At 38.7% G+C, this 25,749-nt stretch overlaps 2 protein-coding genes across 2 annotated transcripts in view; one reads left to right on the forward strand and one right to left on the reverse strand.

Annotated features, from left to right (window-relative positions):
• LOC124178615 (annulin) overlaps positions 1–25,749 on the reverse strand; it is a 423,181-nt gene that overhangs the window by 374,555 nt on the left and 22,877 nt on the right. The window lies entirely within an intron of this gene.
• Positions 4,071–5,611, forward strand: LOC124179625. Its single transcript, XM_046564624.1, has 2 exons — positions 4,071–4,874; positions 5,017–5,611. Exons 1-2 carry the CDS (start codon positions 4,413–4,415, stop codon positions 5,203–5,205), a joined length of 651 nt encoding a protein of 216 aa, XP_046420580.1. The 5' UTR covers positions 4,071–4,412; the 3' UTR covers positions 5,206–5,611.

A 25,749-nucleotide genomic window follows, 5' to 3' on the forward strand; every position in this document is an offset into this window, starting at 1 on the left:
ACCCTCCGTTCTCGTGTAGGCCGCGAGCAGTCTCACGGGGAGCATTCGAATTCGCGACCGCGTCCCGCCGTCGCAGAGAAAGTGAAGCTCGGGTGCGCGCTAGTAAAAATATTCGTTCCTAGAGGAGGGTCGCGGGTGCCGCGACGAGCCTCGTTTCAGTTTAGTTTTTTTTTGTTTTGGTATAATCAGTTAGTATCAAGTTGGCGATTAGCGCCGTTCTGTAGAGGACGATCGCGATCAGCGCGTCGCGTCCGATTTTGCTTTTGGCTTCTTTTAGTGTGTAAATTAGCGGTCACGAGTAGTATAGTGACTAGCGCACGTAGGCCGCAGAGGTCTTCGGGATCCCTTCATATTTTTTTTTTCTTTTTTTTTCTTGATTGATCATTTTGTTTGCTCGTTCTTCTTTTTTTTTGTAAGCTAAGCGCTAGCGTTTGGGATCGCGAGGACAAGCTTCCGCAGTATTGTTATTATTTTTAATTTTTTTTTGTATTATCGCTATTTTGAAATATATTGTTTAATTTTCTTGCTGCTTTGTGAAATAACTTGTCGGCGTACGTGTGGCGTATCTCTCTCTACCCAAAAATTACCCCTCCCCTCTCCGCAGTACTGAGCTACCGAGCATATGGTCGCGGTATATCGTATTATCGATTTCGAGGCGTGTTGACCACGCCAGGCGCCCAACAAATTTCGCGGTATTATTGCAGGTTCAGGGGACATCGTGGACGCCCAATTATTGTGCACGCGGTAAGTTCTCGGTCATTTTCTCCGAGTGACCGAGGAGCGGGAAAAGTTCACGTCACAGTACATATATATGGTACATATTGTGACGTGGATTTCCCTGCACCTCGGTCACTCGGAGCAAATGACCGAGAACTTACCGTGTGCACAATAATTCGGCATCCGCGAGGTATCCGAGACTTAAAAACAAGATCGCAAAGTTTTGTTGGGCGCCTGGCGTGATCATCACGTCTCGAAATCGTCGATGCGTTATGTCGCGACCATATACTCGATAGCTCAGTACCGCGGAGAGGGGAGGGGTAATTTTTTGGTACAAAGAGAGGTACGAAATACGTACGCCAACACGTTATTTTACGAGGCAATGATAAAATCAACTAATACATTGTCTTCCAACGATAATACAAATAAGAAAAAAAGTACAAAAAAAAAAAAAACAATCATTCAAGCGTCGCTCAACTTAGTTAAATTCGTCAAATCGGCTCGACTCTGCCAAAACTGCATGCTGAACCACAAGGGGGCCTGTACCTCTATTAGATGCAAGACCTGTAACAAATTCCATCACACCATGTTACATTATCCACGAAACACAATTAATGAACACACTGGTACCAATACACAAAGAATCCAAACACCTGCTACTGCAGCCGCCGACAAGAGCGCGACAACCTGACTAGCCGCACACACTCTCGCAACGATCCTACGAACACCGCGATTCCAACTCATGATGAGCGCGCTCATACAGCTGCGCGACTCATCTGGTAAATTCATACAAGCTCGTGCTTTACTTGACACTTGTGCAACAGCCAATTTCATTACGGAAAATCTAACACTGAAATTAAAACTTCCAATGCAGACTTGACACTTGTGCAACAGCCAATTTCATTACGGAAAATCTAACACTGAAATTAAAACTTCCAATGCAGACTTGACACTTGTGCAACAGCCAATTTCATTACGGAAAATCTAACACTGAAATTAAAACTTCCAATGCAGACTTGCTCACTTCCCATCGGGGCAGTTAATGGAATGCAAACTTTCTCTAAACACCTTGTTCAAATAACTTGTAAATCTCTCGATAATAAATTCAAAAGACCAATAACATTCTTAACAGTTAACCAAATCGCGGACATAAGTCCAAGTGAGACCTTCCCGCGCGAAAAAATTCACTTACCTAAAAACATTAAATTGGCTGATCCTCAATTTCACATACCACAAACAGTAGACGTCCTCATTGGATCGGGAATCACTCTATCTCTCCTGTCCATTGGACAAATCAACCTTTCACGAAACGATTGCGACCTAATCATACAAAAAACACAACTAGGCTGGGTCGTTGCTGGGGGAATTAACGACGACAATAACTTGCAACCTGTATCCTGTCAACTGACAGATTTGTCGAGTCAATTAACTAGGTTCTGGACGATTGAAGACGCGGGCCCAAGGGGTTCCAGATCCCTAGACAATTCCCTATGTGAACAACATTACCAAAAATACACGACTCGTAACGCAGAAGGACGTTACGTTGTTCAACTGCCTTTCCGCATTGAAGATGTAGATTTTGGAAACTCGAAGAATCAAGCTTATCGACGATTTCTGTCCTTGCAAAGAAGGCTAAATGCTGACGCGCAGCTCAAGGCTGAATACTACAAGGTCATGCAGGAATATATTGACCTTGGTCACATGGTGCACGTCCTAGATGACCATGAACCCGGGTATTACATGCCTCACCATCCAGTGATTAAGGCTTTCAGCACCACTACCAAGGTGCGCGTCGTGTTTGACGCTTCTGCCAAATCAGAGAAGGGTATCTCCCTGAACGACGTCTTGTTGACCGGACCCACTATCCAAGACAACCTCTTCACTATTCTCCTACGTTTCCGTGTTTACGTCTATGCTATGACCTCAGATATTGCGCAGATGTATCGCCAAATCTGTGTTCACTCTGATCATCACAAATTCCAACGAATCCTCTACTATCATAACAACACTATCAGCACTTACGAACTCCGTCGAGTTACCTTCGGTGTCTCTGCTGCACCATTTCTAGCGACACGTAGATTGAATCGACTTGCTGACGATGAAGCTCACAATTTTCCGAAGGCTTCTCAAGTCTTGAAACGAGACTTTTATGTCGACAATCTCTTAACTGGAGCCAACTCCCTGACTGAAATCCTCCAATTGCGTGATGAGATCACTCAACTCGTAAGAAAGGGAGGTTTCGAGCTTAGACAATGGGCGTCCAATCATCAACATGCCCTTGACAACCTTGACGAAAGAACCCTGGACTTGGATGGTGCAATCAATAACGATCCAATCTCGAAAACTCTTGGCATTGCGTGGAATTCACTCACCGATAGCTTCATCTACACTGTCAGTCCAATCGATGCCTCTCGAAAAATAACTAAACGAACAATTCTCTCCGATATCGCGAAAATCTTCGATCCCATTGGTCTGCTGGGTCCGGTGGTACTAGCTGCAAAAACCATCATCCAACAGTGTTGGAAATCTAAGGTCCATTGGGACGAGGGAGTGCCACAAGAACTGCACACTCGCTGGCTCAAATTCGCGGAACAGCTACCATCCATCAGGGACTTTTCTATCGAGCGCAATCTCATACTTCCTAATCCAACTGAGATTGAGCTACACGGCTTCTGTGACGCAAGCCAGGTTGGCTATGGTGCTTGTCTATATGTAAGATCAACGGACCAACAGGGACAAATGATTGTCCGGTTGGCGTGCTCAAAAACGAGAGTCGCCCCAATCAAGGATATGACTATTCCGAAGCTAGAACTGTGTGGTGCACAGCTACTCTCACGCTTGTATCGAGACGCACTACCGGCCGTTGATTTCCCCATATCGCAAACTATCTTCTGGTCTGACTCTACTATTGTCCTCCAATGGCTCAAAAGATCGCCCGAGTCTCTCAAGGTCTTTGAAGCCAATCGCGTCACAGAAATCCAGTCTCTTGGGGACAAAATCGAATGGAGACATGTCCGTACCAAGGACAATCCGGCTGATTGCTTATCCAGAGGTCAACTACCCTCGTGGTTCGAGGGCCCTTCATGGCTCACACAAAACCATGATAAGTGGCCCACTCCCATTCAATTGACCCTATCGGAACTTCCCGGTGTTAGGAAAAACACCTGTTTGTCATCCACCACCTCGGATATCTTTCAACGTTTTTCTTCTTACTCCACTCTCGTGAATTCTCTCGCTTATTGTCTGCGCATGCGCAACTCCAGTGAATTTAAACACAAACTCTTGAGCGTGGAGGAGAGAGCGTTGACTGAACTGAGAATCCTAACTCTGATTCAAAATGAACAATTCCACGACGATTTGAACAGATCAAGGAAACTGGCGAGACGAAAAACCTACGACTTCGATGTCTCAATCCATTTCTCGACCAACAGGGTCTGCTTCAAGTTGGCGGACGTCTGAAACACGCACCCATCTCTTTCACCAAAAAACACCCGATTCTGTTGCCTTCTCATCATCATGTCACTGATCTAATCATTCGTGAGACTCATAAGAATGCATTCCATTCCGGTATCCAGAGCACACTCTCAAATCTTCGTCACCGATTCTGGCTGCTAGATGGAAAGGGGCAAGTACGACGAATTGTCCGACGATGTGTCGAATGTGTTCGACATCGTCCCGTGTTACTGCACGGAAAGATGGCAGACCTGCCCAGTGCACGAGTCACGAATTCAGCCGCATTCTCACATGCGGGTGTAGATTGTTTCGGACCCTTATTCATCAAAGGACGAAAATTCAGAAATCGAACCACGATCAAGGTATACGGGTGTGTATTCGTTTGCATGGCGACAAAGGCCGTACATCTCGAAATCGTAAGCGATCTGACCACCGACGGGTTCCTGGGTGCCTTCGGACGGTTCACTGGACGTCGAGGTGTCCCGTCTCATGTTTATTCGGACAACGGTACCAATTTTGTGGGCGCGAATAACCAACTACGAGAACTTTACTCCTTATTCACCTCCCAATCGCATCATGACCAAGTCAACGAGTATGCTGTGAGGAAAAACATTACTTGGCACTTCAACCCTCCACTTTCCCCTCACTTTGGGGGCATTTGGGAGGCGGCTGTTAAGTCATTTAAGCATCACTTCAAACGAGTGGTGAAAGAACAACGTCTTACCTTTGAGGAATTAAATTCCTTAGCCATACAAATTGAATCCGTACTTAATTCTCGACCTCTATGCTCATTATCTAGTGATCCTAACGATCCTATTGCTCTGACACCTGCCCATATCTTAATAGGGCGTCCTCTCACCATGCTACCTGAAGATGATTTTTCTGATGTCCCAGATAACCGACTCAGCGTGTGGCAATTCATTACCAAGGCCAGACAGGACTTTTGGAAGCGCTGGTACTTGGAGTATCTCCACGAGCTCCAAATCCGCCAGAAATGGCATTCTTCCCAGGGTGAACTCACAACCAACCAGATAGTACTACTCATGGACAAAAACCAACCATGTATGCAGTGGCAATTGGGGGTGGTGGTCGAAACCCATCCAGGGGATGATGGAGTGGCACGAGTCGCCACTGTCAGAACAGCACAAGGGTTGTTCAAACGAAACGTCACTATGTTGTGTCCTTTACCAATTAATTCTTGACAAATGTCTGTGAATTTGATAAACTGTATCTCACATTAAATCGTACAATACCATGATCACACATTACATTGCTCATTCATTCGCAACGGGGGGAGTGTGTATCGTGCCTACACGGCAGAGTTACTTGTATTGGGATACGCGTATGTGATTACGTGTGACACACAGCTTCAAATCTGTGCAGAACTCGAAAACAATGGCTACCTGACATGCGCAGTACGGTAAGTCGGAGAAACGCCGGGTCAACACGTGCTGGCACGGGCAGTTGCTTGATACGCGTGAGCCAGACAGCACTCAAGCTCCTCTCCAATTTGGTGAGCCTATAATTCGAATCTCTGAATTGAACTGACGCTAAGTAGTATTTGTCACGATGGTTGTGTTGTTACATAACTGAGACAATGCCACTGCGGCATAAGAGGGTCGACACTCGTCGTCACTCCATGACATAGCGCCTCTCGGCCATTCAAATAGCGCCTCTCGGCCATAAAAATAGCGCCTCTCGGCCATAAAAATAGCGCCTCTCGGCCATAAAAATAGCGCCTCTCGGCCATTAAAGGAGCGCCTCTCGGCCGTTCCATCTCTCTCTTGTATTCCCACTGGGGAATTAATTATCGCCTTGATAATTATCGTGTAACTAGCTTCCACGCTAGCATCTTATAAGGCGGTTGAGCTCACCCCTATTGTGTCTTCACTCGAAGCGTCACAATTCTCTCTCTAGATACATCCAGTGCACACATCCACTCATAAATCTAACATTCATTCACATACATTGTACACGATTTCGAGGAGGTTTTTACTTAGTTCCTGCTGAGGTTTTCCTCCTCTGGGGTAATAAACCATCTTTGATTGACCCCCAAACCGAGTGGATTTATTTAAAATACCTAACCTTGCCCATATTAATAATTGTTATAAGTATTAATTTCAAGATGAAAGGGAAGTACGGGAATTAATCCTGGTGGTCAATTTCCGACAAAAGAAGTAATTTACAACTATTATAGCCGCAATGATAATCTTTACTGAGGCTGTCATGGTATTTGTGATGACTCAGGTGCTATGGAAATTCATTTATACAATAGGTACAACGTCGGCCCAAAAACATATGCGAAATTTTGTTAAGAAAAGAAACACCTAATGAGTTATCACAGTAATGAAATTGTCAACAGATAAGATTGAATTATTTCTGCATCCAATTATTACCAGCAAATTGCATTATGTTTTTATATGTTATTGTTGATGACTTTTCATTACGTGACTAAATTAAATAAATTATAGTAGTCATCTTTAGTTTGGATCTAAACTCGGTCCTCAAAATAAAAAAAATGAACTAAAGGATACAATGAAGTACCCGAGGGTTGAGACGAGATTACGGTAACGATCTTCTGCCGCGTAATCTTGTACGTATCTTAAGGCCACAGTTTCGGGATCAAATTATCAATACTCAAATCTTGGTTCTCATCCATGTTAAATGTAATAAATACTAAATTTTCTTGGGAACTTGGACAGAATTGATAAGATTCAACTTATCAAAATTTGCAACGTTTCGTTGGTTTCATTTATTTTCCAACTTCATCAGGCAAGCTGTAACAGATGTACATAAACTTTAAAATTAAGTTGCATAAAACAATAGACATGATACATGTAAGTTACAAATTCAGAAATAATAAACTAAACAAAATTACAAAATATTTACTTTTGAGGTTAAATCCTCGTTCAAATCCTTTGGTCCATAACATCAAGTCAAAAATATGTTTAAATAAGACTAGACAGATATATACATTTTTTAATAAAATTATAAATTCATTCTGCCAATAAATCAATTTAAATAAAATAAAATTAGAATTTGTAACTTACATGTATCATGTCTATTGTTTTATGCAACTTAATTTTAAAGTTTATGTACATCTGTTACAGCTTGCCTGATGAAGTTGGAAAATAAATGAAACCAACGAAACGTTGCAAATTTTGATAAGTTGAATCTTATCAATTCTGTCCAAGTTCCCAAGAAAATTTAGTATTTATTATCAATACTGTGAAAATACATAAGGGAGTTTCAATCAAACATTTTTCATTGAATTTGAGCTGAAGTTCAAGCTATCGAATACTAGTAACAATTTGTCAAAATCCCACGTGTCGATGGCCGGTGCACACGGACCGTGTGGCCTATTAGCCTTCGCGAAAGCGGATAATTTATAAAGTATCGTGTACTTACCGAGTTAATTCGATATTATGTTATAATTAATTTCGTTGGATGTCAAACATATCAAAATCAAACACATTATCAACTATCGTTATCGCTCTACGAATTTTTAAAATGGGAATTATGTTTATGACATACTCAAACGCAAGCGGACCGGAATACGAAGTGCGAAAGTGACGCGGATGAAGCGCGCATGCGTGCAGAGATTACAGTCCAACTGATCACGTGTAATTATTTGGATCTTCAAGCTCGATTTGTTGTATTTTCAAACTTGATACGATATTATGCGAATTCACGTAAATATATATTCATGCGAATTTTCACAAAGTGAAAGATTCACATCACATCGTTATACGCAAGCCGACTGGAAGTGCAAAAGTGACGCGGATGAGCGTGGATGCGCAGAGATTACTGCCCAACCGACCACATGTAATTATTTAAATCTTCAAACTGCGTTTGTTGAATTTTCAAACTCGATTAAAACTTAATACAATATTATTTGAATCGTTAAACTGGTTCATTGAATTTTCAAACCGGATTCAAATTCGATGGAATACATATTATTAGCTATAATTTGTTTGAAGGTTAATACATTATCGTTTAGATTTTTAAACTGATTTGAAACGTGACACATTATTATCTGTATCTTTAAACAACGTCGATGAGTTTTCGAGTTTCTTTGAAACTTGGTATAATGATGAATAAGAATTCTCGACCTCGTATGTAATATATTATAGTATTGGTGATCGGTCAATTAAGAAAACGTAATTTTAGTTAACGTTTCGACCCGGATATGGGCCCTCCTCAGAACGATTTATTTAAAAACTGTCAAAAAACAAACAAAAGGAAAATAGGACTTAATCAAATAAAATTGGTACTAATAGTAATCGGACACAAATATTGCAGATGTAACATTCTCAGAGACAATAAACATTGTTGATAGTAAGACCTTATGAATAATTGTGATAAGGATGTTTTTTGGTGTTATTTACCTTTTAAGTTGAGTAAGTGTAAAAAGATGTAGTCGATTTCACCATTACAATTGGCGGGAACAGTGTTCTTTTTAGTGACGGTAGACAATGTCACTCTTCCAGTAGTTTTTTTTTTTTTTTTTTTTTTTTGTAGGAGTTAAAGGTGGTAGTCATTTATTTAAAAAAATTTTTTAGAAAACTATGTTTTTTCACAGTCAATATGTCATAGTGTTAAAAGGTTATTAAAGAAGGTCAATTAGCCATGAAATTAATTCACAGGTGTCAATTAAGTGGAGGTAAGCTCTTTATAATTAAATTCTACATGTCTAACGAAATATTGTTGGTTGAACCAATTGGGACAACAGGTGAATAACGACTGATGGGGGAAACACAATAATCCAGAGTGAAGGTGAACATATTATAAACATTATACACAAAAAAACAATAAATATTTGGTACAAAAGGTTATGTAGAAAGAACTGTAAATGGAGACTAAATAATAATTTTTTTTAAAAAAATAAAAAAATTTAGTTTAGGTTAAACAATATTTGTTGTGTGGGCAGAGATTAGAGGTTTGTAAATATTGCTTGAATGTTCAACGTCTTGTCTGAGATTTACCGTATTGGTATCTAAAAGCAATCTTCTGTAATAATTTTGTTCTTCACAAAGGATGTTTGTGTTGTCAAAATTGAAAGTGTGTTGTTTATTAATCCTATGTTTCGTTAGAGCTGTGTGCCGTTCATCTGTCTCATGTATATTACGTTGGTGTTCCCTAATTCTGGTGTTGAGATGTCGACCCGTTTGACCTATGTAGACTTGATTACAGTCATTACAAGGTATTTTATACACTACATTTGAACGTTTGCCTATGGGGATCTTATCCTTACCGGTATCAAAAACAAGTTTTAGGTCTTTTGAATTTTTACCAACAAACTTTACATTATATTTATCGAATAAACGATTGAGTGACTCGAATAGGCCGGCTACATATGGAATGGGGATATATGTAGTAGCCGGTCTATTGTTATCTTCGACAGGAGCCGAGTCAATATTATAGTCAAGTATGTTGTTGATGTAGGAGCGTCTCTTATTAATTTGTTTTTGTAATAGTCCATGAGGGTAATCATTAGATCTTAGTACATTGTATATGAGCGCCAAGTTTTTTTCCTGGAACTCTGTACTGGCAAGTTTTATAGCTCTATCAACAAGGCTAATGATGGTGCCTATTTTGTAGGACAAAGGATGGTGAGAGTTGAAATTCAAGTACCTTTGGGACCATGTTTTTTTGTGAAACCAATCTGTCTTTATATTATTATTGCTGTGTATCAACAAAACGTCTAAGAAACTGATGGTATTGTTCTCTTCTGTTTCGATAGTGAATTGTATTCTAGGATGATACCCGTTAAAAATATTAAGAATGTGATGTATTTTTTCATTTGGAACGGCAGTAAGAATATCATCCACATATCGAAAGTAGAACGGCAAATTAAAACCTAGATCGTTTATGCAAGAGGTTTCAAGGTCTTCCATGACGAGGTCTGACAAGATTGGGGAAAGGGGAGATCCCATAGGTAAACCAAATTGTTGTGCATAGGTCTCGTTATTAAATTTAAAAATTGCGGAGTCAAGACATATTTTTAAGGCTTTTTCTAGTTCAATCCTGGGGATTGGGATCTTATTTTCTAGAGTAGCCCAACGGTTGTTTATTGCACGTAGTGCGAGAGCTGTAGGAACATTCGTAAACAAAGAAATTACATCTAAAGATATTAACGTGTAATTGTCCGGGATAATCAAAGTCTTAATTTTATCGACTAATAAAAAACTATCTTTGACTCTCGAGATGGGAGGTTTAATATTAGTGGTGAGCCATGAATTGATAGTTTTCGCTAAGGTATAAGTCGGGCTATTAACAAAAGAGACAATTAATCTTAAAGGGACATCCTCTTTGTGGATTTTTGGAAGCCCATATGCGCGTGGAGGGACACTATTATACGTGGAAATGTTTCGATGTAGATTTTTTGTTATAAGTTTAGAGGTAAACCAATTAAAGCTGAGCTTATTCACCCTGTTTTGTAGGGAATTACACAGATCATATCTAGAAACTTTATACGTAGTGGTGTCAGAAAGCTGTTGTCTCATTTTTTCATTATACATGTCTTTGTACATAGCAACGGACGTATTACCTTTGTCGGCTTTTAAAAACATTATTCCGGGTTATTTTTTTTTAAATTCATGGTCACACGGATTTTTTGATCGGTGACATAATTATTTAAGTTGTTTTTGGGGTACTTAGGGAAACAAAGTACACGGTTGGTAAAATCGGATCTGGCTTGATTTCTTAACTCATTTGGAAAACTAGTGATTTTTTCTTCAAAATTAGAGATAAGGTTGAAGACAGGAAGATCACGTTTGTTATATGTGCGACCAAAATTTTGACCTAATTGTACTATTTCCGTGACGTTTTCTGGAATAGGAGTATCTGTTAGATTAATTAGCCAATTTTTTTTGGTAGTTTGTCCAATTGAATAAGATTTTTTTTGTTTGTTCAAAGATTTTTTTAGAGCAAGTAAGTTTGTGAATTTTTTGATATTCTTGTTCTTTATGGTAATAAATTTGTTGTTGAGCATCCGATTTTGTGATTCAAAAAATTTGTTTCCCAAAGTACTACCAAGTTTTGAATTAATTATTTCAGAGAGGTAAATCATAGTTCTTTCGTTTTCATTGACTGTGAAAAAACATAGTTTTCTAAAAATTTTTTTTAAATAAATGACTACCAACCTTTAACTCCTACAAAAAAAAAAAAAAAAAAAAAAAGAAAAAACTACTGGAAGAGTGACATTGTCTACCGTCACTAAAAAGAACACTGTTCCCGCCAATTGTAATGGTGAAATCGACTACATCTTTTTACACTTACTCAACTTAAAAGGTAAATAACACCAACAAACATCCTTATCACAATTATTCATAAGGTCTTACTATCAACAATGTTTATTGTCTCTGAGAATGTTACATCTGCAATATTTGTGTCCGATTACTATTAGTACCAATTTTATTTGATTAAGTCCTATTTTCCTTTTGTTTGTTTTTTGACAGTTTTTAAATAAATCGTTCTGAGGAGGGCCCATATCCGGGTCGAAACGTTAACTAAAATTACGTTTTCTTAATTGACCGATCACCAATACTATAATATAAACTTGGTATAATGTTATGTAAAGTTTGAAAGTGGTTTTGAAATTTAGCACATTATTAGTTGAATCGTGAAACCGGTCTGTTGAATTTTCGAACTTATTTGCAACTTGGCACATTATTATACGAATAATTAGACGGGTTTCAGATTTTGTACACGTTCATTTGAACTTTAACATAATTGTACAATTTCAACTCAAAATATTTTTAATTTCATAACACATTCTTGTAAACTTCATACATCGTGTTGTAATTTAAAATTACGGTAATGAAATTTGAAACACAGTCACTGAAACCTGAAAAAACTCACAATTTGTTTTGAAGTTTCATGATGGTCCTACAAATTTGATACAAAAATATTAATATAGAGTGATAGTTATTGAAAATTCAGTACTATTTTTGTTTTTGAGAGCCACATATGAAATTCAAAGTAATTCTACATTAATTTCAATTTCGTTACCATGGTTTGTAGATTTCATAATTTTTGTATCTTAAATTTCAAGATATTTTTACAGTTTAGACATGGTGACGACCAGAAGTGCTCGAGACAGTTAAATAGATATCGGTATCCAAGCAATAGCGATACGAGGGAAGAGTCCAGCGATTCCAATTGAATACGAGTCTGCGCGGATACATATTACAGGCGCCTGGTTTTCTGCAGAGTGGACACCGAGGTGTTCATGCAACCACGTAGAGATCCCGGCATCTGATTATCAGCAGATTGCACGTAACGAATCGATCATTGTTCCGGATTGTTGTAATCTTTGAAAGAAAGCATAAACGGCTCCCGCAAATCAATATTGAGGAGTTTTTGGTTGGAGGTGGGTATACATGTGCGTGCTGAAGCCCCTGACGCCACGATTGACAAGTTAGTGGTGGCGGCATGGACTTAAAAATGTTCATACGACCGCGTTGGGACTCCAGCGTGGGGCACAGTAAGTACATGCGGTACATTTCGAATTTGTAGCTCCTTGATCAAGAATCGAGGTATTCCGAGGCATGGTGGTGTATTATGACGATAGTGTGTGATATGTGTTGTGACGTGGTATTTCATAGCCCGTCACATGTGTTAACTATCGCACTTCCCTACGTACAGAATATCGCTAAAAATACCGAAAGCACGTCTGAGGCCAATACTACAAAAAGAACGACTAGTTATCTTTAAGTAAAATTCTCTTCATTAAGCTAATTCGATGATATTTTCTAATTTTGTAACGCTTTACGAGAACCGACTACGAGACTTCCGCTTCGAGATACCAGTACACTGTCTGACAGGGGTCACGTACCAGCTCAACACCGACCACCACTGACTATGGACTAACGAATACCGTTGAAGCCACTCCCGATGGATGCCAGGCCTAAGTTGTAAGCACGGTCGTGCGTGATGCACAAACAGTACCTCCAACTATTTCGAGTTATCGGCCAGAAGCCGAACCACGAATCAACGCTTCTACCGCTCGGATGCATCGCCGGTGGCGTACAGGGCTGTGCGTCAAAAACACAATGAAGCCTCCCGTCGACGATACTTATCAGCCTGGAGCTGAACCGACCACGACACCTACTAACTCGTCTGTAAAAGAAAGGACGGTTGACTCTTAATGAACCGTCTTATCGAAGGGCTGTGGCGTGGGTTACGCTCGACTATGCGGACCACGTAGATCTGGTGGATACGGTGTGGGGATCGGGCTTGAGAGCCATCACCACCAGATCGTTCCGGCACGAGGGCTTCGATGACCGAGTGCCGGGATGCAGCGCCAATGAAATAGCCACAACGGGGAGTACCAGTAAAGCAAGGAGTAAAGTACAATCGGTCGCAAGTCCAAGACATCGGTAACGCAATATTCTCGCACACCTCAATATCGCAACACATGAGTGGTACGACTTTTCCTCTCACCAACGATACTGCACAGCTGAGGAAAACATCTCCGACCACCGTCCGACGTCCCGAGACTTCGATACCTGTCAGCGAAGAAGAAGAAAACAAGGAACGAGGGATTATCGCCGCCTACCCGTAGACCAGACTTACGCGACCTGCTGGCCCAATCAGAATAAAGCAAATTTGAGGAAGAATTACGTGACAGCAGCACGACGAAAATCAGGATCTCATTTTCACGTAGGTGAGGTTCCTTTTGAAGCCACGAGGCACTTTTACTAATTTCTCTCTCTCTCTCTCTCTCTCTCTCTCTCTCTCTCTCTCTCTCTCTCCCTCTCCCTCTCCCTCTCCCTCTCCCTCTCCCTGTCCCTCTCCCTCTCCCTCTCCCTCTCCCTCTCCCTCTCGCTCTCCCTCTCCCTCTCCCTCTCCCTCTCCCTCTCCCTCTCCCTCTCCCTCTCCCTCTCCCTCTCCCTCTCCCTCTCCCTCTCCCTCTCCCTCTCCCTCTCCCTCTCCCTCTCCCTCTCCCTCTCCCTCTCCCTCTCCCTCTCCCTCTCCCTCTCTATCTCCCTCTCCCTCTCCCTCTCCCTCTTCCTCTCCCTCTCCCTCTCTCTCTCTCTCTCTCTCTCTCTCTCTCTCTCTTTCTCTCTTTCTCTCTCTCTTTGATTAATGTTAATATTGACAATGCATATCCGCATTTCAATTATTAGACGGTCATTGACTCTCTTACGGGCTTCGCATCACAAGCGTAAGTTTCCAAAATGTAAACACACTTACAGACATTCTTACGGTTGTGCTCGAAGAGAAAGAACACTTTATATTCACACATACAACAGCACAAGAAGAACAAATTTTAACTTACTGGTGATGAGAGGAATTAACGACATCAGAGTCAGGGCGGCTAGGTGGTCGAGTGGAGTGAGGCTCCGGTAAAGCATCGCTGGATACCAGGTTCGATTCCTGGCTCCGTCGTTACTTTTTCGAATTTACCAGTTTTTCAAATTTATATCTTTAACATTGTTAGTGACTATTGTCTTATCTTATCATCTCTCTCTTCTAGAATATCTAAATATCTAATATCTCTGTATAGCAGCGCTGTAACATTCTTTCACTTATACCGAATTGAAAGGAAACATCTTTGGTCACTTGATACCGCTTAGCTTATTTTGAGATGTAATTATTTCTTGGTCTTTGGAACCACCGGTATCTGTTAATTTATCAATTCTTACCTTAGCTGCTGATCATTACTATTTCTTCATACTTTTCTGATTAACTAATAACTGCTTCTGTATCTATTATCTTTGAGTAATTAATTTTAGTAAGGGTACCACCTGAGCGATCTTATATCGCTGCGTGGCATCACTCGTCGTTCTTTTGACTTTGGAGTATTGCGCCGCATCGAATAACATCTTTTTCATTATGCTCTCCGCTAATACCGCTGATCGTAGTTGTCCGTAGTCTCTCTGGTTTGTCGTACGTTGCGTATTAATTCTCTTGAGTATTATTTGTCTTAATCACGAAATTATCTTTTACTTTTCTGAATATCATCTCTCTGTGTGTCGCACTTACCGCAAACTAGAGCCTACGTATTATCTGTTAGTTTCTATATTCTATAATAATTCCCTGCCTCTGTTATAACTCTGATAATTCTGGTTATGTGATAATTATTACAATTTTTGTATTTCGCACGTTTCTTATAATCGCTTCTCATATTTTACGGCTTGCGTGATTAATGCTTAATTTAAGTACCTTATATGGTGGATTATATCTTTCTCTGTTCTGCTGACTTATGGTAACACCGTATTAATTATTACCTCGAATAATAGTATCGCGAGCCTACGCACATCCCTCGTTTATTCTGAAAACGTTCTGTTATTTGTTAAATCTCTCGCTTAACTTTTCTCTGGCTGTAAACTAATTATCTCACATATCTTAAGTGTATCTAACTCTTTTCAGTTGTCCGCTTGTTATTAATATTTATCGCTTCTTGGTAAATGTATTTAATATTATTTCTGCTTCACCTGCTTCGTATTTCATCTATTGGATTCAACCCCTCCCCCTACCATTATCTTGTCTATACTGAGCAAGCTGTGCAAAACCGTCGTAGAACCTGATTTTGTCTTCATCTATATCTTTTCTTCTAATTACCTATTTTCTGACGCATGTGCGTCTAGCGCCCAACAATCATATGTTTCTCTCTTATTATCTCTCACTATCTAATTATTCAGGTTAGTAACTGCGCCGTAGGGTAACCGATCTTTAACCCTCGCATTTTATCTCAACGTTAAAGTTTAAATACATAAATAAAAAAGTATTTTGGTTACAGTATGTACGTCAGATTGTAAAGAATTAATAACTTTGGAGTAAAAGAGTATTTGGGCAAGATTGAAAGATATCTGTGAATGTAACCATGGCCCTCTATACTATGAACCCGTTCGGTAGGTGTCGTGAGAGGTTCTTGGTGATCTGATTCACAAGCCGAGGCGTCAATGGCTGTCATGTCCCGGTAGTGTCCGAGACACACATGTATGAAAGAGAATCTAAAATAGTAAGTCCACCAACATAATATGACTTACCTGTCGGTTTTGCACCATGTAACGAATTGCTTGTTTGCCAAGCCAAGTACTATGAATGCATTATAGAGAAGGACATTTTATATTAATAAGAATGGTGAGACACATAAAAATTGGTCAGGAATCGTGATGGAGGATGAAATAAAATAAAATAATAATAAATACTTAAAAATAACGCTTATCTTTTGGAGGCGTCGTACGATAAAACTAAATGTTTTTCCGCTCTATTAAATCGTCAGTCCTTATATATTGTTTATTTTAATCAATCTGCTCATCGGATTCTGAACTTCGTCACTTTCCCAACAGGGTTCGAAAATGTTACAATAGAAAAAACAAATAAATAAATAGTTAAAAATTCGGTCGTGGGTCTTAGACGGACATTACATAGATGTGGATGATTTGACGATTACTGACCGACTGACTATACTCGCAGCCTCACGATGATCGACACCACACGTATATGTGTGAACGTATACGTGTGATGTCCAGACTCTTACAACCACGACCTTCAGCTTCATTGGAATCTTCGATTTTATTGGAAAACTTCACTACTATACTGACATCAAGTTTCAGCACATTGTTTGAGGTTGTCTTTTGGAAATCAATATCGGCCATACTTTCGCAAAAACACTACTTGTGAGAAGACACGAAAAAATATTACAGGAAGATTTGTATCGCATGTAAATAGCATGGGCTATACCGCCATCGCGACTCTGAGACAAGCTAGGAGAATTCATAGTGAATTTCAATGCGGTCAATCAACTTCGCAACAGGGCTGTTCAGTTTTGGCTAGCAACCGCGTTTACATTAATTTCATACGAGCGCGCAACTTTCCATGTTTTCTAGTGTCGTTTATACTGTACAACGTTGCATTTTATAGCCGCTCGTCACAAGGGCATAAAACCGAAGGTAATATTCAGACAACGCGTCTCTGGCGGGGTACTTCAACCAAACTCGATAGAAAATAGATAATAACTACCAGTAGCTAATTCTTTCTATGTAAATTCTGTATTTCGCGCTCCGGCGCAAACTAACAAGGTACACGGACGACGACGATTTCTACCACCGGTCAACAGCTACCGATAACTACCGTTTCCAGCTCTCGATGACTTCGTCTACCGACGGTTTGATAAGACTGAACTGGCTACCTTGGTGTGCTTCTGAAACATCTGGGCTAGCACACATCCGAAGCTCTCGTATCACCTCGATTGCAGGCATACAGATGTAAAGTCCTCCCATCAGCCAAGGGACCACCTTCTCAAGGAGAAACCAGCTGCCCGATTTCTCGGATGCCGTAAGGGGCATACAGGGCAGACTGTTGCCTGCCGTCTTCTAACTTACCGGCCAGGTGCCGAACCGACCCCTAAAGTACTACTTCCAGTTTGATAAAGACCTAGTTCTGAGGATCAACGCAGCCTTCCTACGAGTAAGGATTATAATCATATGACTCATGGTCCATGACTTAGAGTTGCATTAAGCCACCGTGTGACTGCATGGTGTTACGTGGGGGTGAGGGTGTACTGAGCGGTGGTAGTTAATGTTCAATTGAATAATCAAGCTCCCACGTAACGACAATGAATAATTATTAAAACTAAGAAAGACCTACCTTTCGATAAGCCGGTAATTTGTAGGATCGTGTTGCTATAGTCCTGTACAGGTCTGTGAGGTTTGTTTAAATTGTTGAGGCAATTTTACAATAATAAAAATGGGAAGAAGTTCGTTCAAAATAAATGTTTAATATGATTTAACTGGTAAATGATGAAGTATATTCTGTTTCGATTTGGTTATTGAAATGTCTGGTAACTATCAATGGTGATAATGATATATGAGCCGAAAATAACAATTTATAAAGTGTTCAAGTTTATAAAAAATCGTGTGTTGTTCTATTCTAAGGGATATTATTATTTGGTACCAGGAACATCTACTCTGAACGATGGTTAACTAGATGGTCGTGATTATTGTATTGTATCGCTCTTTTTAGATTATCTTAAATCAATTATATATACTATTGTTAAGTCTTATTCGTGAATTCTTGGAAACAATAAGTACGATTCAATTGGGGGTAGTGAAACTAGCCACCAATTCTAGACTTGGTTTTGAATGAAAATTCATGAAGTAGATTTTGATTATAAAGGTGAAACAAGAATTCGTTCAATTTCGAAGATTAACACTCGGATTGACTTAGCTTTAGGTGAATCGGTCGACGAGATTGAGAGCCGTCGGATCGTGTCGGTCTGCATCGGTAGATTTCTGGACCAGGGGCCTCACCTCAAGTTTGGAAGAGTTGATCAATCGAAAGATGTTGAACGTCGGTCACTTAGTCTTTTTAGATTTGGAATGATATCTTGTTATCGGAAGTTATAGTTGAAAATGTCAATTTTCTGATTTTGATGTATGTTAAAATTGATTGCAACGATTTATTTATTAAAAACGATAGTGTAATTATTATTATTATTACTCAAGATTACCTGATTCGGTTGAATCAGGGCCGAACTCAGTTTAATTATGGAAAATGGAATGGCATAAAAATGTCTATTCGCGAAATGATGAGATTTAGTAAAGCACAGAAAAGATGGAAACGTAGAAGAAAGTGAGCCTCTTGCAGCTAACAGAATAACTGAATGCTCGAATTTGACGAATTAGCGCGAGACTTTAGGTCGGTCACAACTAAGATTTTCCAAACGCTACTCTTGCTCGAGAGGGCTAATCCGGGTTTACGTCCACGCACTTCGCGACTTGACAGACGAAAGACGCGGCTTCTTGGGCCCGAGGGTCCAAGGAGCTGCAGTTGTAATTAGTTACAACGGTAATTAGTCAATGAGGTGCGAGGGCGACCTCCTGGCGCCCAAATCCACATGGTTAGCGTTATTTCTCGCTCTTCGACGGTGATACATTGAAGATATGAACAAAAGATATTTACATGCAATGTTCACACATTCATTCATACATTCCAATAAGTAATCTATTTTAATTTGGTGGTTCTAAAGATAGTGGTTTATCCTAGTTATTGATTATAGTTTTAACTTAAAAAGAGGGATATTTCTAGGCTGAGCGCTACTGATGCTAATTCAGCAGTCTCCTATCTTAGTTCTTGGTACCAGTTAAATAGAAGAAAGTTGAACCTTATACTAGGGATCATCGTTCGTCTCAACGTGACTTTTGTCAGGAGGGGTGGAACTCGCCGTTATTAGAACATGAGATTTTGCTGAAATAATATCTGTGCATTGAAGAAATCAACGAAATGAAATGAAATGGAATTTTGAGAAAGGTATGCCAAGGCGGTACGTCGGGGCGTAACAATGGTCTCCTTGATATATCGTGGGCAGCTGGCCACCGCCTATACGACCAAACCGGTGGAGGCGAACATAGAGTTACAGTAAGTTGTCGCCATCCACTCGGTAACTTTGACTGGAAAGCATCCGACATAGATGCCTCTGTCAAAGGAATCCCCAATGATAGGAAACCTGGATAGTAAGGTGAAGCAGCTGAAAAATTGTATGTGTTGGTGTCAATGACGGAATCACGGGCAGGACATTACGTATCATCTGTCGGCAATCTTCAAAAACGTGTGACGTAATCAGAACCGATATTCACCACAACAGGGATGACCCAATTATGGTGAGGAACAGACGACTAATCAACTAAAAGAAGGATCACCTACGCTCAGCCCGCCAGGAGACAGCTTCACCACTACTTTGTTCTCGTTTTGATTTCTTTCAGTTACCTCCCCTTTTTCCTTTACCACTATCGCTATCGTTTGTTCTATCGTTACCATTTTCTCACAACTATACTACCGCTTGCATTATCGTTTACTTTCATTCTCTCCTTTTGAGCAACTTCCTTCTTAGCCTTTTTTTTGCTACCAGTAAGTTTAATTTGAATTAGAGTCAGTGTTTGTGTGCCTGAGTCACCGGCTAAGGTAAGGCTTCTGCCTTTGTATTGTATCGTTACGAAGTTACTCTTAATTTCTGTTTTCTTTCTTATCGTTTTTATCTCTCTTGGTTGCATTGTGTGATGCCAGTTTTATGTGAATTACGGTGCACGACTTAGAGTTGCGTTATGTTGCCGTCTGACTGCATGGTTTCGATAATTCACTGGCCAACAGTGGTTTTGTTGCTCTTGATATTTGAGTCGTCTTAGAAAGATTCGATGTCAACGACCTTAGGAGTAAGCGTAGTTTTTCGAAATTGGCTCTAGTTATTTATTCTATCGACATTTTCATATATGACTCAAAAAAGCAATGTTTAGGTGAAAAATTCGATTTCTTTTTTTTAATATCTAAAGTTTATCAAAAAAATACTATCAATAACCTTAGTTATGCTTACTTTATTCGGGCAGAAGTATAAAAAATATAAGAAATATAATACTTTGTTGTTCTCGCCATGAAAAAGAGGGCACAACAAGTTTCTTCGAAAGGGGGGGTATTGGGGTGTTCCGAAAAAAAAAATTAAAAAATTTCTCTCAAACACGCATCAAACTTTCGGTAGAGCATCTTATATAGAATAGCTCAGCCAAATACGAGCTTTTAATATTGATTTTTTTCCATTTTCCATTTAAATAACAGATAAAAAAATTTAGGAAAAAATATATCTGATAAACGTCTGACATATAAACCAACTAAACGTACATCTAATAAACTATCTGTATTAACAGATTTTTATAGGAAATTTCACGCTCTATAAAAAACTACTGATATAGAACTTCAACCGTTTAAGAGAAATTCGCCTTTAAACATTGAGTCATCTCGAATACAATACTACAATAACATAAAAACCAGAGCCAATCTAATATAATCATAATTATATTCGTAAGTTTTACGTTCTCAAACACCAGGATTCACAGAAAAAATCAGAGCAACAAAAAAAAGTATTTATTTTGTAGAGCTGTGAATTAATAAATTCCGTGTCTGAGCAACCTCGTAACTACTTAATAAGTAACTCTGTCGTATTCGTGAATTTTCTGATTATCTGTAAATGCTATTGCCGGATAAAAATAGTGATTTGGCACACTCAACTTTTTGGGCTGATTATAGTTTTATTACGTTGGTACAGTAAAAAAAAAGTGCTTAGCATGAATTTTGGTCCACTCACCCCTACTGCTGGCCTTACCACCCCAGAAACCCCAGTTTTTAGTCTTCATTTCCAAACTTTTTGTCAAGTCAATGCATCCTTACGAAAATAATACAGTGTATAGAGTAAGTAGATTTCTTTCAACTTGATTGTTTCAGTTTTTTTTCACCCCCCCCCCCCCCCCTGCCCTTCCAAAAAATTCCCAAATTGTTTAACATTTTTTTCTCGACAACTAAGATGGACGCGGATTTCAAATTAATACTTTAAGTGTATTTTTACTCGAAGAACACACTCTACTTTTTTTATTTTTTACAAATTGGTGGAACACACCGAAAATTATAAAAAACCGTTATTTTAATCATTTTCGACTTTTTCTGCTCTTCGTTTTACTTTGAATGATGAAAAACGATATTGTCAACTGAAAAACATTCAACGAAATATTTTCTGCCTAATATAATACTCATGCGATGAATTGTACGCATATGTTTATTTTGAAGTACATGACAAGGAATCGTTGCATACAGAAACGTTTTCATGCTAATTCACAATGTCTTTTCCCGATCTCATACACACATTACGCGCGCACACTTAAATTCACTTACTAATCCTCTACACACTCAAATATAAATTACATACATATATGCACATACACTAATGACACACCACGAAGAGGGAGAGAAAACTGAAACAAGAAGAAAAATACGTAATGACGTTTAAATTTGAGAACGTACTTGTATATATTAAAACACGTCTTGTACAATAGTAGTAGGTATTTTAGTATACTCAAAATAATACGTATATGTATTACAAACATGAATAAACCAGAATAAAACTGTTCTCTAATTTTCGCTTTCACTGTCATCACTGTCACTAACAACAGGTAGTATATCTTCGTATTCATCGGTATCAAAGATTTTTAATAATGATTCAGCTGGCCTGATGATATTAGTCTGGTACCTCACGGGAGAAAGATAATCAATTATGGCTGCTACATGACAACAGCATCCGACTGTACTCAACCCATTAGCGCAATCACAAGCGTATCACCCAATGCCATCTGTGACGATATTATAAATTCGAAAGTGCTGGCGAGGTTTTGCTTGGCACCGCCATCTCGATTCGGGCGTCGGGCGGGAGAGGCGGCTTGGCGTTTGAAATAGTCTACGGGAAGACGCCCAACTAACCGGTTTATGATTCCCCGTAGTGAATTATTTGGGTAATCATTGTAAACGAGAATTCAAATAAAATTCACACATTGACCTCGCCAGTTAATATCCATACGAATCTGAACGTCATTACGGAATCGCCGCGAAGAGAAGTTAAAAAGATCGTGGATGCCAATTTTTATAAAAAGATTCGCAAAATCACATGGACGATTACACGACGGAGTTACTGCCGAGTATTAAATCGAGGGATAGGTGATTTTTAATATAATTATGACTGACCAACTTTTTACATCAACACTATAGACAATTTTATATCCCAGTGTGAATTCCAGCGTATTTTATCTTAATTTATTTGTGAATGTTTGGAATGAATGTGTAATTTTAATCGTTAGAACAATGGACAGGATTTAAAGAGTTTTTATATGTTATTTATATTTTAGTTATATTTCATCTACATTTTGATTATATTTTATTTATATTCCCCTTATATTTTATTTATACTTCATTTTTTCCATTTATAGTCAATGTCATATTTATTATCGTACTGGTTATTTTTTTTTGTAAGCCTATTCATTTATTTCATATTTTTTTTCTTTTATGTTAACAATAGACTCAAATTCTTCACCGTCCCCTTATTGACATGTGTTTTTGACATTCCACGTTAATTAGAATACAGGGAAAAACTAAAACAAAAACAATTATTTACACATAGATGCAATTATCGTTTGGTACGTAATCAATGTAGCATTTAATTTATAAGTTTTGCTGTTTCTATGACGCGATTTAACTTCATATTTCAAAATGTTTTTTGATTCTTTCAAGCAGCTAGCGGTTATTTCGTTATTATCATTGCCAGTTTTGGCCAAATAGCATAATGCCGTTTACAGTTGATAACTTCCAGTAAATAAAAATTTTAGTGGAACGATTGATAATTCTGGAAAATCGATTATTGCACTGGACTTAATGCTCTGAAATGGTTTTTTCTTTTTACTTCAGCGGCCCTGCTCTACTTCTTTTGCCAAAGTATTTTCTGTGTCCATTTTGGATTTTATGAAATTAATGATGCTATCAGTCATACCAAAATCAGACCTGAAACGTTTACCGAAAGTATTGTTCAGATAACACAGAATTTGGCAGAGGCTACCGATTTCGGGGAGAGTTCTGTTGTTAACTTCATTATGAAAGAATTTAAATTTTTTTCCTATGATACCATGCATTGCCTCAACAACCCACCGAACTTTAGTTACAAATCGAGAGAAGTTAGCTTCTTCAGTAGTTACTCGAGGACGCCTAACTTTTAAAGCAGGCATCAGTACTTTATACCCGTTTCCTTCAAAATATCCTATCACGTCGCAAAATCCGCGATCTAGTACCAAAATATCCCCTGGTTTCAAAATACTACTCAAGCCGTTAGGATCATCCAAAATAGTTTTTAATATTGAATCATCATTCTGCTTAGCAGGAAAAGATCCAGGTAAATCTAAAATATAACCATCAGTACAGCAAATAGTGAGTGGTTTGCAAAGGTGGGTCTTTTTTTGTCCAGAATGAGCTTTCCTCTGGTATTCGCTATTTTTACTTTTTTGATGGTATACATAAGTTCCATCGCATATGACTACCTAATGATTTTCTATATTATGTAATTTTTTAACTATATCCGATTTATGATTGTTAATAAGATTATCTCTAGAACAAGTTTTATAACCAAACTTAGTTCGTAAGAGGTGTTTTTTAAACGCACTTATAACTGACTTAATACAATTTTCGATAGCTCGATGATCTTTGACTTCGAGAATCGCATCAATAAAACTATCGGAGCTGCCAGTTCGAAGTTTCATCGAAAAAATAGCAACGGCTTGTAACGGGTTCCTGTTTCATGAACGTCTCAAAGAAGATAGCATTTCTGTTCTCTTTTTGAGTTCATTCCAGTTATATACGGTAAAAATCTTCAAGCGGTTTTGAACTAAGTTGAAATTGCCAATCTTGTCATGAAGTTCCATTATACTTGTCGAAGATAATTTATCTGAAAATAATGCAAGTTCAGAGACTTCGATGATACTAGTATTTGAACATACACCAAAGGTACTGCACGAACTTACTCTACCTCATTAGCAATAAATCTTTTTTCAAGAATATGTATTCCACAACACAAATTATTTTTGGGGATGTAGATTCTTAGAAAAACGAACGCTTGAATTCGTGCTTCGGTAGGTACAATAATCATTGATTGACTATCAGCATGTGCTGAGCATATATACGCAACACCGTCTTTGACTTACAGAAAATCTTTTAAAAGGTATTTCTACAGTTTCAACAACATTAACATTTGGTGGCAACGGATAAATTAAACCAACTCCTGGCGGTTGTGATGATGGTGGCGTAGGCGTTAGTGATAATTGTGAAAATATTTCAAAAGCATTAGTATTTTTGTCCCTATAAATAACAGTTGAATGAGATGGGGTACTCGTTAAAGTTCTAGAAGCATATAATGTATGAAATGGTGAATCAGATCTCGATACATTTGAAACAACCATCGTACATGACACTGCACTTGAGATAACTGCATCAGATGTTGATGCAGTTGAAACAATTTTTCTAGATGTCGATGCAATTGGAATAACTGCTCGAGACGTCGACGCAACTGGAACAACTGTACCCGATGTTGACGCAACTGACAAGACTGTACCAGGTGCTGATGCAATATTGACAGGTCTTTTAGATTTTGATGCACTATTAAGAGAACTATAAGAAGTTATAGTTGCGCTAGCGGCTCTGCTGGAGATGCTTAAGCCCGAAGTACTGAAACCAGGATTATCTGATCTTGCTCCAGTCATTGCACTTTATGTTGTAGTTGCAGTAGCTCTTACAGTTTCAGCCAATTGAAAAGAATTTGATGTTCGACAATTGCAGCATAGAACATCTCTTAATTTGACCGGCTTTTTCAGTTGTTCTTCGTATAAGACTCTGTCTTTGTCAATTTGTATAATTTTCCGATCCTTGCTTGATTTCTTGCGGAGCTTGGCCCCAATAAGAGCAGGACCGTCAATCAAACGTTAAAAATCCGTTTCAACAGTATATATTTGGTATAGGTATAAAAAATAGTCGTTTCTTATATACGGTTCTTAAACAAACGTATAATGTACGTTCCAGGACTACGTATATTGTAGGTGTATTTTTGCTCAACAAATATTATTCGTATAATATTATTTCAAAGAATACACTCATTAAATGTTTATTTTATCGCAATTAAATTCCGTCTTATCAACGTAGATAATACCCGATTTAAACGAATAGTCAGCGTAAGTCGACAAACGTCTTTTACTTGTATCAAGTTAACAAATGAACTAC

This window comes from Neodiprion fabricii, chromosome 1, assembly GCF_021155785.1.
Source record: "Neodiprion fabricii isolate iyNeoFabr1 chromosome 1, iyNeoFabr1.1, whole genome shotgun sequence".
NCBI classification, from domain to species: domain Eukaryota; kingdom Metazoa; phylum Arthropoda; class Insecta; order Hymenoptera; family Diprionidae; genus Neodiprion; species Neodiprion fabricii.

Bases quoted from the DNA above. Each gene is read 5' to 3' on its own strand.
- LOC124179625 (XM_046564624.1), top strand. From the start codon at position 4,413: ATGGCAGACCTGCCCAGTGCACGAGTCACGAATTCAGCCGCATTCTCA. The intron at 4,875-5,016 runs GTGAAAGAACAA...ATATCTTAATAG, and splicing joins AGCATCACTTCAAACGAGTG to GGCGTCCTCTCACCATGCTA.